The sequence below is a fragment of the Saimiri boliviensis genome, chromosome 2, assembly GCF_048565385.1.
Source record: "Saimiri boliviensis isolate mSaiBol1 chromosome 2, mSaiBol1.pri, whole genome shotgun sequence".
NCBI classification, from domain to species: Eukaryota; Metazoa; Chordata; class Mammalia; order Primates; family Cebidae; genus Saimiri; species Saimiri boliviensis.
Window position 1 is genome coordinate 162,026,279 of NC_133450.1, and position 19,073 is coordinate 162,045,351.

The 19,073-nt window shown below is 38.0% G+C and overlaps 1 protein-coding gene across 42 annotated transcripts in view; it reads right to left on the bottom strand.

Moving 5' to 3' along the window:
• Positions 1–19,073, bottom strand: part of PTPRD (protein tyrosine phosphatase receptor type D) — a 2,307,989-nt gene that overhangs the window by 65,272 nt on the left and 2,223,644 nt on the right. For all 42 annotated transcript variants that reach the window (XM_074394799.1, XM_074394802.1, XM_074394800.1 and 39 more), the window contains one exon: positions 3,811–3,986. In XM_074394799.1, coding sequence (XP_074250900.1) covers positions 3,811–3,986 — 176 coding nt within the window. The remainder of the gene's footprint in view (positions 1–3,810; positions 3,987–19,073) is intronic.

Consider the following 19,073-nt stretch of genomic DNA (forward strand, 5'->3'; position numbering starts at 1 on the left):
AAAAACTAAAAATTAGCTGTGGGTGGTGGTGTGTGCCTGTAGTCCCAGATGTTCAGGCAGGATGGCATGAGCCCAGAAATTTTAGATTGCAGTGGGCTATGATTGCACCACTGCATTCCAGCCTGGACAACAGAGTAAGACTCTGTCTCTAAAAGAAAAACAAAATTGCATGAACCAGGCTGAGGCAAAACAGAAAGCCTGAAAAGAGAGATGGGCTCTAAGGCAGGAGAATTCCCTAGTACCATAAAATAACCAAAAAAGGGGAGAGGGAATGTAAAACTGAACCATAAGGAAACATATCTTCAGTGACAGTTACCACTACATGTAACCCTTGTCTATGTCCCTTATTATTTTCATGTTGTATTACAGTCAGTGTAGCAGCCAGAATGTTCTATTTTGGTCTGTTCCCCGACTGATCTCCCTTCTGGAGATCCTGTCCTGGGGAAAACCAAGTGGAAAAGAATCTCATGGTCTGAGATCTACTCTCCTCTTGACCAAAATGCATGGATGTGCCACACTGGGAAATGTGGGGAGAATTAACTATGTTCAGTGACTTGGAGAGGTTGGGATTAATCATCAACCACAAAGAAACAAACTCTTTTCATTTGGGAACAAAGACTGGATTATTTGGAGGCCATTCTTTGGGGAAACAGAAGTTGTCACTGTAAACCCCTGCAACTGCTTTACCGAATGATACCACTTAAGACTCATTGAGCCACCTTGCCACATCCTTTATCTCAGTCAATACCCATAATTACCCTTCCATATAATCTAATAAAGGAAAAAATGAGAATTTGAGGAGTCAAGTAAACTTGCTCATTGTTACACAGTAGGGACTCGAGTTGGCATTTGAACTCAGACATCTGACTGCAAAGTGCCGTACTCGGAACTGTCCCGCAGCTGTCCCCTCTCATGGTATCCCCATGCAGTCTTGTATAATATCAAGCTGTCTTCTCTTCTCCCCTCTTCCCTGCCGCAAATCTATGGTCAGTGGCATCTAGCATACTTCCAATTCACAGAAGCGTTTACAACATGTACACATGTTTTCTTAATGTACCAGGGGAATAAATATTATTTTAAGAACCTGAGCTTTAATATAAATAACGACATTTCAAGCTTCAGCTCTTAGAGAGGTGATCTGTTTAAACTACCTGGACCACCTCCCTTTATGAGGAAGACTAGCAGCACTTCCCCTCATAGGGCCAGGCTAGTTCAAATGTCTGCTTTGAAGCTGGCGGCTGGGAATTGGGAATTCACTGAGTCCCGAGGTCAGCCCACAGAACCCACCACGTTCCTAAAGTCTGGAGCTCTAGATTTCCTTAACAACTCACTCCCTATTTTAACATTGTTTTTAAAGTGAAAGCCAATTCAAGCTCCTGTTTGGGAATCCAGGAATGGCTTCCCCTTTCTTCTGGCTGCTTTAAGTAATAGCAACTGTATAGGGAAAGAGTGAGATGGGAATAAGGGGAGGCAGGAAAATGGAAGAGCAGATGAGATAATACGAGGCTCCAGTGCTGTGTTAAATCTCACCAGGACATTTGGTCATTTAGTCCCAAGTGTTCTAGACTGGAGAACAAAGGGCTTTTGGGCCTTGGGGTCCAGGCCTCCTGTGTAATGTCAGATCGGTGGTGGCTGAGAATCCCCAACCGCCTATTGGTTTATGCAGGTCATCATAAGTCTGGGTACAGGCTGAACCACTACAGAATAAAAATCACGAGACAGCATTTTAATTGGCCTCCTTAGGCCATTAAACAAAGGAGAAAGCTAACCTGCAAGAGCAAAGAGTAATTAATGAAGGGAGCAAACAGAGGTTCATTTAGCAACTTCCAAATAAGTTCCTCTGGCTGAGGGGGGTTGGGAGGGAAGGTAGCCTGCAACAGAAAGATAAACTGTAGGTATTTAAGTCACAGTGCCTTCCGCCAAGAACTGCTCATTACCATCAGATGGTGTAGTGGCAGTGGGGCCAGTTAGAACTAACTTTATTATTAGAAGCAATTAGGGAAAAAGGGGCAGAAATTCATTTGGTTATTTCAAAACAAGTTTCTGTGCACAGTTTAATGAAGGCCTGCAGTGTCAAGATAAAATGTGTGTTTTACTGAAAACAGCTTTTGCAAATGACTGCTTGTTACCAGCAGTTATCTCTAGGCAGAACAGACCCGGTAGGTTGGATTTACATGCATGCCATAATATAATAGTTCAGCTGTCTCAGCTTCACAGAAGTGTCAACAGGCAGTATGGCCTGATGGTACAGCACGTGTGTTCTGGAGCCAGACTGTCTGTCTTCAATTCCTAGCCCTGACTTTGGTAGCTGAACAACCTTAGGTAAACTTTCTGTGCTTTTCTGGACCTCAGTGTACTCACAGGTAAACCAGAAGTCACAGTAGTGTTTCTTGTAATGTTAGATATTGTTATAGTTATTAACTATTATATCCAAGGATTGCTTGAAAGGAGAGCTGTATTCAAAGAAATTACTTGTTATATAGGGGTTACCTTAAGTACAAATCGAGAACAGATCCATTTACATCTTTTGAATGGGGTTTGCATGTAAAGTATGACAGATGTCTTCAGAGCCTGTCATTTTTATCTTAATTCCCTTTTGAGACAATATTTCAACATCTCTATACAATTCAGATATTTTGAAATGATCTAATTGCTTTTTTGGTTTGCTAAACCAACCATATATCACTGCTTTTGATTTCCCACCTTTGAGGTTATAGTTGTGGCTTTTAAATATTCTTTTATGTCTGAGCTTTTCCCTTATAAATCTCTTGGGCAGCTTTTAAATTGTCCCTCATATACGCACCTAGGCGTACAGAAACTGCCATGTACTGAGCTTAGAAGAACATTTATAGAACCTCAACTCTCATAGAGTACGTAGGGAATCAGGCTTTCTCTCTTTTAAATATCCTTTCTGAAACTATCGTAACCACTGTAAAAGAGATCTTTCACTTGCAGTTTCAAATTCTGTCTTGAATGTCCTCAACACTTCAATGGAAGTATCTGCTATCTTCAATGAAGTTTCAGAGACCCCCTTCATTAAATTCTCAAGGTTAAAGGTTGATTTTCTTCAGATGGCTACAATATGTACACATGTACTCAGGAATATGGTACACCACTTACCCATTATTTTCTAGTCTTTCAAATCAACAGCATTTAACTAATGTGCCATGCACCCTAATATTGGACCCATATGATGAATAAAACTTTTCTTAGACATTACCAAGCAATGACTCCATTATTAAAATCTACTCATTTTGGGTAAGTTTAAACTAGCAGAGTGCCTGCTATGCATTTATGTGTTTTCTCAGCCGTGTATTCAGCCACATCATTTTTCCAGCTGCCCCGACTTAATTCATACTAATGCAAATAATTTAAGAGCCTCTTTCAAAGAATTTAAGTCTTACACTGCAGATTAGAAGAAAGAAAAAGTTGACAATAGTGGAAGTACATATTGGTGGGATTCTCCTCAAAGCCCGTGGGTTCCCGTTCCATGGTGTTTTTGAAAGAGGTTCACGCTAATATTTATTTTCTCTAACCAAGTTTTCTATTCCTGTGAATAATCCTCTTTTTTTTTCCTTTAGCAACCACACACATAACCACACACATAATAACAGAGGAGAATTTCTTTTTTGAAAAGACCCAGAAGAGTTTTAAAGAACTGTTTAGAGTTGTTGATGCCCATTCATAATTAGTTATCTGTTAGAAAGTTAAGCCTTAGGGAAGGGTTAGATTCTGCACAGAATAAAATACACAACATACAGACTCTGAGGGAAAATTTTTAAATCGAAAGAGGTGGATACTTATTCTTACCCTTGATCTTTCTTCTAGTTTTGTCATCATGACAACTGTTGCACTCCGCTGCTCCCATATCATTCTCCAAAAGTCCCCAAATGTTTCGGGGAGAGATCCCTGTGTTGCAATATAGGCATTTTGTTTCCTATAGCCATCTATGTAGTTGGCATTCACATAGTCACTTCCTGGGATTCCTGGAAAACAAGCAGTATTATTCAACCAGGTGAGCACTTCACAGTAGTAAACAGCCTGGGACATGACCTAAGGGCACTGCTAGCTTACTGTTCCACCTAACACTAGAGGAACCATAATATCTTGAAGGTAGAATTTTAAGCAAGATTAAAAACATGTCCTATTAGAACCACCATGTTAAGAAAAATGTATGAAAACAAGTTTCAGGTCTTCTTAATATGACAAAGAACAAAAAATACAACAGATGGTTCATACAACACCTTTTCTCTCACTGTTGGTTTTCTCTGTTGCACCGGCAAAAAAAAAAAAAAAAAAAAAAGTTTGCAAAGAACAATAAACAATCTGGTAACATTCCTCACCCATGTACTTCCCCAATCCCAGACCAAAACTAGATAAAAGAAGGCCCGAGCCTGAAAATGCAAGGGTGGAACACGCCATAACAGTGAACCATTCTTTGTAGATTTAGTTAACAGGAAACTCCTATGTAAACTCATTTAATTCTCACCATAACTCTAGGCAGTAAGTCCTGTCATGATTATCCTTTTATAAAGAAGAAAACTGAGGTGCAAAGAAGTTAAAAAAAGTGAGCCAACTGCTCAAGTTGGTGGAGTCAGATTGAATCATAGGGTAGTTATCTGCATCTTTATGTCTGTAAAATATTGCGTCTCATTTAAAACTCGTGATTTGTTTTAAGCAGTACAGGAACTTCTTGGATCAGGACGAATGCGTCCTGATTGGAAGTCCAACTTCTTCTTTTGTCCTCTCCAGTTTTTTCTCCATCTAACAGGAGAGCAATTTTAAGAAATTTATTTCAGACACTGTAGTGTCTTCAAACCCAACAATGGCTTCCCCTCATACTCCAAATAAAATCCAGACTCTGAACACTGCTTACAACGCTCTGCAACTTCCCAGACTCATCTCACTCCACTCACCTCCTTGCCTTTGAAACTCTAAACACTGGCCTGCTTCAGTTATTAGAAAACACTTCCTTCCTTCCTTAGCTCAATCCATATACCAGAATATACTGTCTCCTTCCCATCATAAAACACCCAGCCTCCATCCCGGAAGGCCGGCCCTGGAGTACTCTGATACATCAGAACTCCCTTGAAAACCCTTTACACTATGGATTACAGGTTGTGATTATTTATTAACTTGTTTGTTAATTTGCTTATTGCCTATTTGACCATGTCTCTTTTATTCACCTTTGCTACCCTAGTGACAAAAAAGAGTAAATAATTTGCCCCAGCGCCAACATTTAATAAGTAGCAGAGACATAATTTAACGTAGATACTGTGATTTAAAGCCTAGTTTTCCATCAGCACATGCCTTTAAGACAGATAGAGGCAAATTTGAGCTTCTTCCAAGAAGAGTAGCCACAGTGAATAAGGGAATCAAAGCTACTCCATATGGGAAAGAATGTATACTATAGCCTAGCAAAGGAAATGATAGGAACTGGGGACGAGAGCTGCCTGCGAGATTAAGAAGAGAGGTTTAGATTTACTCAGTTGAGTTCCAAGTTTTAAATTCTGAAGGATGTCACTACAGAGACATGGATTTCATCTCTAAGACAATAAAGTATTTTCAAATGGCCAGAATCAAAAAATGAGTAAATGTCCTTGGAAGGTAATGAGTTGGCTATCTCTAGGGGGAAACAAGCACATTACAGGAATATCTGTATGATATGGGAGACAGCCCTAGAACTTCTGCACAATCCCTCCTATCCCTGGGAAATATGAGTCTTGAATTATGGGGTAACTATTTCTTTCTCTATAATGAAATATATGTTCCCAAGCTAAAATTGTCAGATTGCATTGACTGCCACTTGCAGTGACTTTAGACTGCTTTTCTGATTCCAGTTGTAAAGCTGATCCTCTCAAGAAAGGTAATGAAAGTCAGATGGAAACTACTGCACTCTGAGATGAACACATGGATATGGAATACCACCAGCTTTAGCTGAAAAGCCTTTTGAGCAAAACTTGAAATGCACGGTTGGTTGTAACATTATTCATCTATTACAGCTACTCAAGAAGCAGTTGGGGTTTTGGCAGCCCTTTGTTGATAAAGATCCTATTCCTCCCCAACACCAGATTACTGTAGATTCAAATGACAGTTTAAATAAAATTCTCAGGTTACAAACATGAGAAAGTACACACATCTTACATATCCATAGGATTTGGTTCTGAGCCAAGAATGAATCCATCTAACAGGAAAAAACCACTTTCTAAATTTTAATTTAGCATTAAAGAACTGATAAAAAGGATTCTGGCTAAGGGCCTCACTCAGCTGCAAGTATCCAGAAAACTTTTTTCCAAGAAAAATCAGAATGGAGAAATCTGGGCTAAATGACTCAGAAAATGCATCAACTAGGCCCTTTGCCACCTCCTGCCTTATCAAGGAAAACAAATGTGTCTGAACGATGCATCTGAGGACAGAGAAGATGCACATGAGAATCATTCCCAAAGACAGGGAATCAGACCCACCCACCCGCTTTGCGTAAATGGTAATCAGTTATTATGTAATGAACTTTTTTTTTTTTTTGCATACTGTTCACGTTTGAGTAATAAATTATTTTTGTTTTACAAGGAGGGGGTAGGCTGCTACTGAATAATGGTTGTACTTCCCAGGACAAGGATACAAAAATGTTACCTGAAGACTACTAGGCACCAGGGATTAATACTACCACTAAATGCTTTAAGAATTTAAGATTTTGGGCCAAGTGTGGTGGTTCATGCCTGTAATCCCAACACTTTGAGAGGCTGAGGCAGGAGGTTCACTTGAGCCCAGGAGTTTGAGCCAGCCTGAGCACCATGGTGAGATCCTGTCTCTACAAAAAATAAGAAATAAAAAATTAGGCCAGCATGGTGGCTCCTACCTATCATGTCAACACTTTGGGGAGTCTGAGGCAGGAAGATTTCTTGAGAACAGGACATGACAAGCCTGGGAAACATGGCAAAAAGACCCTGTCTCTTCAAAAACTAAAAAATTGGCGGGATGGGGTGGTGCACGCCTGTAGTCCCAGCTACCTGGGAGTCTGAGGTGGGAGGATCGTTTGAGTCCAGGAGATCAAGGCTGCAGTGAGCCACGACTGTACCACCACACTTCATCCTGGGCAACAGAGCAAGGCTGTGTCTCAAAGAAAAACAAAGAATGAATATTTTGAAAAATAGGTAATTGAAAAATTTAAAAAATTGAATACCTGGTACAGCAAATTATTAAGCCAATGCTTTATATCCTGAAAACAATGCTGAGGCTCCTTTTGTATTTTGGTACCTAATTTGTTAGAAAGTAGTACATGGAATGAAAGCCTCCTTCTGGCAAATCTCTTTACCCGCTCTGGTGAAAAGACATTTCAGGTAAGTTCTCTCTCACAGGTCCTCTGCAATGTGGAGCTGTGAGAGATGATTATGTTCTCCAGAAGCTCTAAGATCTAATGAGTCCTGTATTCATAAAGCCCAATATAACATACTGTGCAGAAAGATAAAGGAAAAAAATTTTAGAAAGGATGGTGGCTTGTCCTAAAAATATTAACCCCAGATTGGAAGCTGAAGTTAATCAGCAGTCCATTTCAAGTAGATGAGACTGGTTTTTAATGTGACATATTTAGAAAGACTTTTCAACCAACACTGTGAAAATAAACAATATGCTGCTTTCCAAATGTTTTGGTGCCACGAAATGCTTCTTCAGTAGTTCTTGATTAGGATGTTTCTGCTGGAAGGCTAGATCCACAACATTCTTTCACTTTTTGGGGGTGACTTTCTCTAAGTAGTGCATATTTGTTTATTTAATTTTCAATTCCCTGCCTTTTCCGAAAAATGATTTGCTTCTGCTAATGCAACATTAATCACAGTGTACTTCTAATCCAAGAGAAGTGTGTGAGAATTAATTGAATTCCTTTGGGATTATGAAGGATGGAAATTTAACTAGAAATGTAGTACTGAAAGAGTACAGAGTTGCTATAAATTAGGTGATTGCTTTTCGTTCTCGGCGTCCAGGAGATCTTCCTCCAATACTAGAGTAACAGTGCTTGATTTGTTTTTTGGGTTATCTGTTTGCTTGCTTTTTTTTTTTTTTTTTTTTTTTTTTAGGTTGGGGAAGAACTTATTAAAACAACAGGAAAATGACAAAGATGTTGCCTTCTGCTCTTCACAGGCAAAATCTTAGAAGAGACCGGCCCTGCTGCAGAAACTCTGTCTTGGATTCAGCTGGTCTTAGAACAGCTTACATCTAAGACTGGTTCTTCCCTAGGAGTCCGTGGCTGTATCGCATAAATAACACTGAGTGGGTTTTCATGATTTCTCATGCATTGTTTCATGTGCATTCTCTAATTAGCAACAGTCATGTCAGTCGTTCTGACACCATAAATAACTGTTTATCGTTCTAACCTTATACATGAGAAACCTAAGGCTGGAACCTCTAACATCATATTCCATCAACATGCCCCATTGCTGTGTTAAAGTGTATTTCCTCAGCTAATGAACTGTTCTTTCTTGTGGCATTTAAAAATATTACTTACATGCTTTATACTGGGTCTCTGTGTTTTGGGCTAACTAAACCTGGAGCTATAAACGCAAACCTGTAAAACCGGCAGAGACGGTGATAGGTGATTGGTAGAGCTGTGCTTCTGTTCTTCATGCACAACAAGCCACAGCAAACAGCAATTTGAACAGAAATAGGCAAGTTCTAGGTTCTCATTTTATTTGCTGTTGATTGCTAGTTACAGTTTCAGTGGAAAAAATGAGCCTGGACATAGACTTGGAATAATTGGGCCGCGTGGATTTTTTAAAACCACCAAGAAGAAAAAAAACACCCAATTTGCTGTGGATTTGATTTTTAAAGTCAGAAGATAATTTGATTTGAAAAGATATCTCTTGTTGAAGCTGTGTTGTTAATGACAAGGGGTTTGTAATAAAGCCTTACGCCCTGACATTAAGTGGAAAAGCAGGATGCAAAATGGTACAAGAATTATTTGTGAAATCAAGTAATCCTAAGGGGAAGGTTCACAATTTTGCATTACATTACACTGTAGGTAAAGTTGTGTGTGCATTTTGAAGTCTTGGGACAATACCAAGCACTTGGTAAGAATTTAAAGAAACTGACCTGGAAACCTGAACTCCTGTCTAGGGCTGCTGGTAGTTTACTCTGTGACCTTCGGCCAGTTACTCAACTTCTCCAGACCTGTAATTGCTTATTTGCTAAACAAGGCTTGCTGGGCAAACTGATTCCCTCAAGTCCTTTGAGTTCTACAATAAGGTGTCTCTCTGTGCTATTCTTAACCTTCTTGGACTTGGAAATCTCTGTGTAGTTATTTTAAGATAAATAGAGGCTTTGTGGCTCTCAGATTAGGTAGGAATGCACTCTGATGCTCTTTCAAGCAGATTCCTATTGCTTCTACCTTTGATTCCTATTGCTTCTACCTTTGATGTGCTCAGATGAGATTTTTCAGTGAGGCTGCTACTTCATAGCTTGATTGGAAATTGATGGAGCAAAAAATAAACAAAAAAACAAGAGGAAGCAGTGGTACTAGCTGGTCTGTCCATGGAAAGAAGCTCGCCTCGGACTTTCAGGGGTGAGAATAACCACAAGGCAGCCTTGGAGGGAAGGCAGAATCCCACCGTGGCTCCAGTGGATGCTGCCGCACTGCTGAGATGGAGATGCGTGTTCAGCTGAGCAACTTCCTCTGCTCCAGTTCACAGAATGGCTTCAAATCCCAGGTACTTTTGTTTTCTTTAAGTTCTACAAACCCCTAATGAAGTAAGGACTGTGTCAAAAAGAAATTGCTTTCTGGTAAACCAGTTTGTTCTCTGTTGTAAGATAGAGGTACTCAAGACCCAACAGAGCACAAAAGCTACCTTTTATTTGGTAAATAACGTCCCCGCCTCTACTCTAATACACAAACAAGAAAGCATCACAATACTGTATTGCTGGTTAAGACCTAGAATGCAATTTTTGCCACATTAACAATGAGGTAATGGAGAAACATTAACAATGGGGCAAAGATGTTTACTTTGCTATCACCAGCAAAACTAGAAAACAGAAAATAGGAAAACAATATCTAATAAAACTTACCAAGTAAACGGATTTAATTCTAAAGGACACAGGCCTTTCCTCCCACCCTTCACTTGTACAATGACAGCCATCCATGGCTGCATCAGACGTGGTGACATGTAGGATTCTTTTTGCAACACAGAAAATAAAGCAAACATTTATTGCAAAGACATGGTCTATTATTTGCCAGGGTATCCTCTGATATAGCTGCAGTCTTTTCATGTTGCTACAAAACACATCCATTTGTTTAAAAAAAGAATGCCTTGTTTTTTAGGCATCATAGCTCAACCCCACAGTGAGCTAATGGAGAAACAGATCATATTCAGAGTATGTGAACCCAACCTGCAACTCGTCATTAATGTATGTCTTCCTCTACTTGATTTTCTACACCCCCACACTGCTGAGGAGGCTGGCTTTTGAGAATGGACTCAGGAAAGTAGATGGGTGATTGAAATGTCTCTGAATACACTGCAAGATCAGCAACATGAGTTGGGTAATTGTCATCACGTGTGATAGAGGGGCATGCTTTATGGTTAGATAGCAACTTGCCTTAAAATAAAGCAGATGTTAGGCCACTGAAGTGGAGCCACATCATGGAGTTGTGGTCCAATTAGCTTATACTAATAAGGGGGCAATTATTATAGAGGTTCATCAAGCAATGAAGTAGTCACACTCAAGCATGAGACATGGCTACAGAAGCTCTGTATGTAGGAAACATTCAGAGGCTCATTCTTCTCATCACTAATATGAATATCATAATTAAAAAGTCTTGGGACCAACACCTCTGTGAGAATTAAAAGAATGAATACATCTGAAATTTCCAAAATATCATATGGATTTTAGTTATTATATTGATGTGATAAACACAAATGGAAAAAGTCTGTTTATTCTTAAATACTGATAAAAAGTAATTCCAAATCTGGAAGGCCCCTTTCAGCCTTCTACATTTTAAAAAGTTATCAGACAGGATGAGAGCAGTTATTTTACACTTTCCCAGCAATCTACTTCCTGTATCTATATTCTAACAACAGAGCCATAGATGACGTAGGTTTCTCTACAGCCTCAGAGTAATGAAGTGTAGATTCATTAGAGTAAGCTGCATAGATGTTCAATAAAAATGGGAAAAATAAATAACTTCAGTGAGCTAAAGACAACAGAGATAAAAATAAACTCACTCTCAGAGCTTTGTGATTTCACTCTGATTAGCTTTCTGAGAACAAGAGTAAAGTAAAAAACAGCACACCTAGCCATCCTTTAAAAATGCTTTTTCTCTTTTTTGGGTAAGAAACATCAGCAGGTATAGTCTAAGGTAGGAACTAGGGAATAACAGATATAACAGCACTTGATTGGCTACATGAAAGAGAAAGATGCCATTTACACAGCTCAAATTAGATACCTTTTAGACAGACTGCAAGCATCCTGTGAAACTGCTGCAGGTCTCCCGATTAAGTGCTATCTAGCTTTCTATTTAAAACAAATTAAGCTATAAAAAATTTGTCTATTCACCACGTCTCAAAAAAAAACTTGCTTTTATGTATTTTTTGAAAAGGTACCCTGAAATAAAGTGATGAAATTCATCACAGTTATAAACAATTAACTTGAAAACAGAAAGACCGAAAATGCTGCAGAAATCATGCTATAAGCCTAAATCAATGATTGATGTTTTGAACAGTATGAGAGAAATGAACTCAACCAATAATTGGATGGGATTTATTTTTTAAAAAATGAGTTTTTTAAGGGATAGGGTATACATTCTAACAATTTTCCTTTAGTACCTTAAACAGAATTTCAAGAGCAAAATAAAACAAACACCAGGTGCCAACAAACTACTCACTAGTGACTGGGAAAGAGGGGAGAGAAATCCAGAGGGCAAAAAGGGGATCCTATTTATTGAGGTTGTATGGGGAAGAGCACACAGCAGCTATCAATGGACTTGTTCATCGGATGAAATAATTGAAATTGTTTTGATGTTAGAACTTCATATGGAACATTTATATTCACTATAACACTCCATTAGAAGATGCTGGATAGACTGTATTAACATATTTTCCTAGGATTGTTTGGTTTTGTTTTTACTTATTGAAAATACATCCGGTTACCAGATATGCCCCCTGCCCAAAAACAGAAAAGAAAAAGATACTTCACAGCATGGGTACAATGTGAAATTGGAGAATACCTTAGCATGTGTGACAGCTGTTTTAAATGGATCGCTGTAGACTTACCCACAGAACACTCTGCAGAAGAGAGGCTAAGACAAAGCTGAAACAAGAGCACTAGTGTGGTGGCAAATGATGGATAGTATTACAGAAGGAATAGCAGCAGTTTCTTGTCTTTATTTATTTACTTATTTTTAACTGTATTTATCTTAGAGGCAGTGATTCATGTGAGCAGCTTTCTCATCTTAAAGGTGCTAAATTGCCCATCTCACAAATAATCAAGTTATCACAATATCATCTATATTATTTATGCTGGAATTTTTTTGAATTGTTCCTGTTTTGCAAATCAAACAGCAGATGATATATTTTAAACTTCCATGTAAAATAATAGATTCTTCCCCCTGTTGAAATTTGTAATGCTACTATGGGTCCGGTTTCCATTTATCAAGCATCAGCATTTTCTTTTGCATCACAGAATACTTAAAATAGATGCAGCTTTCTCATTTGGATAGTATTAATTTTTCCATAGATTATATACCAAAGAAATTCCCTCTGCAGTTAAGAGTGCCTATCTGTAGTAATAATAAAATGCACAGCACTAATGATAATCTTATTTTATTATCAATATTTATCATGCAGTTTCTTTGTGTCAGGTGCTCTTCTAGGGGCTTTACATACATTTATTTAATCCTCGTAGTAATTGTAGGAAGTAGGTACTATTAATAATCCCATTATACAGATAAGGAAACCAAGGCACAACAACTTGTCCAAGCAAGCTCTGCAGAAGCAAGAAGAGCTTAGGATGCTTTATAGGTTCTTGAGTAGTACAGAGGCCCTTCTAAGAAGGTACTTATTAAAGAGATGAAGTGACTAAGTTTATTTAAATTTTGAAACTTTAAATATATGACCCTTTCTATAAGAAAAAATTAACACACTGCTCTGATCAGAATGTGTTCTCACAAATTCGTATGTTAAACTTAATCACCAATGTGATAGTATTGAGAGGTGGGGACTTAGGAAATGCTCAAGTTGTCAGAGCAGAGCCCTCATGGGTAAGATGAGGATACTTATAAAAGAGATTGAAGATAAAGTTTGCCCTTTTTCTGTCTTTCTGGCCATATAAGGACACAGCATTCTTTCCCTCAGGGGAATGTAGCAAGACAAGGCACCATCTTGGAAGCAGAGAGACTGGGCCCTCACCAGACAGCGAGCCTACTGTCACCTTGATCTTGGACTTCCCAGACTCCAGAACTATGAGAAATAAATTTCTATTGTTTATAAATTACCCAGTCTGTGGTATCTTGTTTTAGCAGCACAAATCGACTAAGGCATGGATCGCTATTTTACTAAGTTTAAAAAAAAAAATCAGATTCATAAGCCCTAGTGTTAAAGAATGCATATTACATGCTAGGTTTATTCTTTATCACTTCTAACTCTCTCATAGATAAAATCATTTAAATCTGTTTTGGTGAGAGGCACATGGTAGCCAATAATCCTATTTAGAATAAGCCCACTTTTTTTTTTTCCTTGAAAAAGCTAATCTCATAGTGTCTACGATTCGATATTTATTTGCCCATTTATATTATCTTTTGATCTCAGGATTTAAACTCAATGTTCAGAATTTTGGAGAGGTCAGAAACCATCTTACACTTCCTCGTTTTATGAGAAAACAACTAAAGACACCAAGTTATAGGTTCCTCCTAAACTGGAGAATGGGCTTGAAAAGACATTGTGTATCCATGAACTTTCTGAAATTAGTGTACAAATAAAGCATGTAAGTGCTCTTTGTTTTTAAGTGCGGTCTAAAACGTTCAAGACATTATTAAAAGGGTCCAGCTTCCCCAAAGAGTTACCGTTAATAGCATTAAGTGAAATGCTCAAGGTCACATTGTTGTTTAAACTGAAATTTAGTTTTCAGTTTTCTGTGTGTTTATTCAGTATTCTTCCCCACATACCTTAAAAAAATGAGATTAAACAAACAAAGAAACACACTGAAAATCATTTCTGTGTCATTTATTCTTTGGAAAAATTCATTCTGACTGGAGTCTAAGAACGCAACTGAAGATCTCTAGTTCTAAGATTTCTAACATAAGTCTTTCAAATGTGTATTTCAAAATTCTTAGACAATCTTCCCAGCCAAAAAGGCACTACTTTTGAATTAGGTTTGATGTACACAGGCAGGGCTATGAGGACTTTGAAAGCTGCTCTGGGCCTGCATGGACTAATGAGAACAACAGCTGCCTTGAGAGTGACATATATTAGTGTTTCAACTCTGTCACTTATTAGCTATGGATCATACATAAGTTTGCTGACTTTTAAAATGCTTCGGTTTCCTCATCTGTAAATTTGGATCATGACTACTAGCTTCGGGGGTTGGGCCTCCATAATGTGGTTCTTGACACGTGATAGATAATCAGATAATCGTATCTATTTTTTTTTTTTTTCTTTCAGGCAGAGTTTCACTCTTGTTACCCAGGCTGGAGTGCAGTGGCGCAATCTCGGCTCACCGCAACCTCCGCCTCCCGGGTTCAGGCAATTCTCCTGCCTCAGCCTCCTGAGTAGCTGGGATTACAGGCACGCGCCACCACGCCCAGCTAATTTTTTGTATTTTTAGTAGAGACGGGGTTTCACCATGTTGATCAGGATGGTCTCGATCTCTTGACCTCGTGATCCACCCGCCTCGGCCTCCCAAAGTGCTGGGATTACAGGCTTGAGCCACCGCGCCCGGCAATCGTATCTATTATAATGTCTTGTCTTTGTTATAGAATTGAAAAGCAGCATTTTAATTTTGCTTTATATTTGGACTTGGCTAACACTTTTCTACAAATCCATGTCAATGTAGCTTTTAAAACAAAATGTTAATTACAATCCTACTAATGAAAACATAGTACTGGCAGCAGTGAAGATTGATTATACTTTAGAAAAACTACCTCTTTTTTACCCAGGACTGCAATAATTAATTTTTGCAAATTACAAGGCATTATAATAAATAACGTCCCACTAATCGATATTCCTTGGCTAATAAGAAATTAAAGATACATAAAACAATATTTGAGGTAAGCAGATCACCTGTATTATCATTAGGTATACATTCACTTGATGTTTGTTCTGCAATCTTATGAGTCTGATCTACTTGAATGATGGATTTGATGATTCCCCATATGGTGTCCCTGCCTCAGGTTAGTCATGCCATAAAATAGGAAATGAAATAGGAAATAGGAAATGAAGTTCTAAAATCTATTTGTGTTACCCATAGGCTAATGCCAAAAGACAAAACAGATCTTTAGGTAAAAAGATAAGATTGGGCTTTTCAATCCATGGTAAGTAACTTAAGACACTGTCACATCCTGCATCAGTAGGAAAGTATTATTAGTGATGTGGGCAAATGAAGCCCCAGACTAGAAATCAAAAGAGCTGGATTCTAGAGAGTTATATTATTTACATACTGTGTGACTCTGGGCTAATCCTGTCTGAGCTTCAGTTTTCTCATCTATAAATGGGAATACCTATATATTTAGTAAAATAGTGATACTGCAGCTTCATTAGACTGTTGTGTACAGGAAATAAAACCAATGCTAGAGATAACTCTTAGAAGTCAGAAATGAAAGAGATCACCGCAGAGAAAACTAACGAGTTTTCAGAGTCAAGGTGACCGAGCTAGTTAGTGACCCAAGCTCAGACTTCCTTATTCTTCATCTTTTGGTTTGTCCATTTTCTTTTCTTATTTTAATAAAATTATACTTTCTGAACAACTGTGGATTCTACAAGTATGAGCATAATATTACATATTCTGTTTACGCACTTTAAAGTATTAGCTTCCATTTAGTCTTTATTTGAAAATATTTATTGTCTCTTTCAGATGGGGTCTGGCTCTGTCGCCCAGGCTAGAGGGCAGTAGGGTGATCTCGGCTTACTGCAACCTCCACCTCCCAGGCTCAAGCAATCCTCCCACTGCAGCCTCCTGAGTAGCTGGGATGATACGCACATAACATCATACCAGCTAGTTTTTGGTAGAATATATTTATATTAACTCATTAAAATAAATCCTATTGCCCTCTTCTTCAGGAATTACTATTTTCTCTTAAGAACTGCTTAAACATAGAGGGGATGCCAATGGTAATTGGATTGTTTGGAAATTCAATTCTGTTTCAATACCGCTTACTCTATAATTAAACAATTGAAACCATTTTGTAATTAGGACTCTTTTGAATGTATTCTGCATTTTTCCTAGCCTAAATAAAATGACTGTGATTTGGAAAGATGTCACCAAGTGTCACTGTTTTCAAAAAGTTCAATAAACACATTAGTGCCCACACACAATTCCTGATTCTTTTAAGTTTTCCCCGTTATTTTCACTGCAAGTAGGGTACACACTTGCTCTATCAAACAAATATAAAAACAACATCAATCACTGTGGCCACTTCGGTTTCTGTTGTTGTTGTTCTAATGTCTGTCAGATCACTTTGCAAAATAATGTAAGGAGTAACTTAGCACCACTGAGAGAATAGAACAAAACCTCCCAAATCAGAACTCTCAACCAAAGCCACTGAAGTTAGTAACACTGGTTGGAATGCAAAACAAGCACATTAAGTTTTATAAATTGTGCATGAAGTCACTTAATATTTCAATATACTACCAGGTGGCCCTGTATTATCAAAGCTGTCTTTAGAGGAGAAGTCTCAATTAGTGGTTCTGTGGTTCCAGTTACCAGTATTTTCTCTTCTGTGTTTGAAGAGATGATTGACTACCCTCATGAATACCTGCTGGTTAGTGCTTAGTTTAAGACGAAATGCCGTCCATGGTTGTAATTTAGATTAAAGCTCTCTATAGCTCATCAACTTCAATTAAATACTTCTAACCTTTTGCATAACACAACATTGAAAGACGTTTGGTTTTTAGGTCAGCTCTAGATTTAGGGTATATTTGTGAACACGGAGCTATAATAAGGCAGGTTTTGGTGTGATTCAAGTGCTTCTGCTTTTATACTATAAAACCAGCATAGGAATGAAATGTGCACAGTTTCTAACCATCATAATCAAGATACCAGGAGGTATATTTTTTTTATCCCTCAACATACTTTACGGTTAAGATGTGGAAAATAACAGGTTAAGAAAAATAATGACAAAGTGAGCAAAAGTACAGGGAAGTGGTAGTTATTGAATGACCTAATTCTTGGTGGAAACAATGCTACAGCACAGCAAAGGCAGACTGACAAGTTCTCCAGGCAAGATCATGTCAAATAGATTCTCAACTTACATTCATTTATTTTATTTCTATAATTTGCCTTGCTTTGGCTAATGGAAAAAAGATTTCTCTCTGCTATTTGTGACTCAGTTTAGTTTTCTATTTATTATGGGGATGATTTAAGCGACTCAAGACCAAAAAAAAAAAAAAATCCTATTATGTTCACACTTTAAAATGGGAAACATATAAATGTAAGGTAATCATCCACAAATATTAATTACAGTTTTTAAACAGAATTTGAAAAGAAGCAATTACTCACTTGACATTATTATGCCTGATCTAGTATTGGTAACATTTCAATAAATTTAAATCACTGTTTTCAGTGTGGAAAAAGGCTAACTCTTGAACATCTAGTATCTTTGGGTGCCTAAAAAAGGGATTGTAGTATTTTCCACCATCCAAAGTAAATTTATTATGAGAATTTTACTAAATATATATATGTGAAACAATGCCACAGTGAGGTAGGGAGGGCCATAGGTATAGGACTGTTCAAATGCTGAAAGATAGTTTTTCTTCCCAAAAAACTGGAAACGAATGTATTAATAGCCTATGGTGCTTACTGAGAAAGCTTTTAAACAGTTTCACTTTCAAATAAATTTTGGACATTGAGGAAGCAGGTAGGAGACGTGGTCAGATTTGCAAAATAGAGCAGTGGTCATCAGAGATTTCAGAAGCCGAAAAAAGGGAAAGGTATTTGAATAACTACAGATAAACATGTTTCAACTGTAAAGTCCTTAACAGAATTGGGTCTGAAGCTAGTATAATTTGTTTCATAAAACATCTTCAAGAATGTAAACAGTGAAGCTTCAAGTATGAAGAGGCCATAAAACTCTTCTGGGCACCAACGGGGGTGAACGTGGCATGTGACACGGGTGACCCAGGTTGGCTACTGAAACACAGGGTAAGATTTAAGTGGCCTCCTCAACTATTTTCTAAGGACTTTCCAATCCAATGTGCTACAGCCAGAAAAACTAATGAAATACTGTGTGTTGAACACGAACTTCTGGTTGTTTTCATATGCCATGCAAATGGGATTTATCACTGGAAACAGGTGAATGGAAACTACCTGCTTCGTGAATTTTTAATGAAGCTGGATTGATGTGAGGAGTAACCCTCATCTTTTAGGAAGAGTTGTTCCCTCTGGAACATACTCCTTACTGCAATTCTAAGAGACAGATTACCAAGCAGTCCACAAATTAGACAATTCCAATCTACTTAATTTATATAATTACCACATTACCAACTCTGAACTTTTACACAGTCCCCAGTGGATATTCGGATTTATTTACAAGCAAACAACCATTTAGTTTATGGGCCTCTTCTGACAATCACCTGTCCATTCATAACAACCAACAACCATCAGTAAAATGGGCAACCTCAATTTGCTTTCCATATAAAACATCAACTACATTATCAAATCTTTCATCTAGGGTAAAGGCAAGAAGGTAATGAGAGATCCACACTTCTGTCATATGGTGTCAGGGCTATTGTGTGCCTATGTATTATATATTTGTGTGAGAGAAAAAGTAGGAAAAAACTATCTATAAATTTTAAACACTTTTTTTTTTTTTTTTTTGAGATGGAGTCTCGCTCAGTCACCAGGCTGGGGCTGGAGTACAGTGACGTGATCTCAGTTCACTGCAA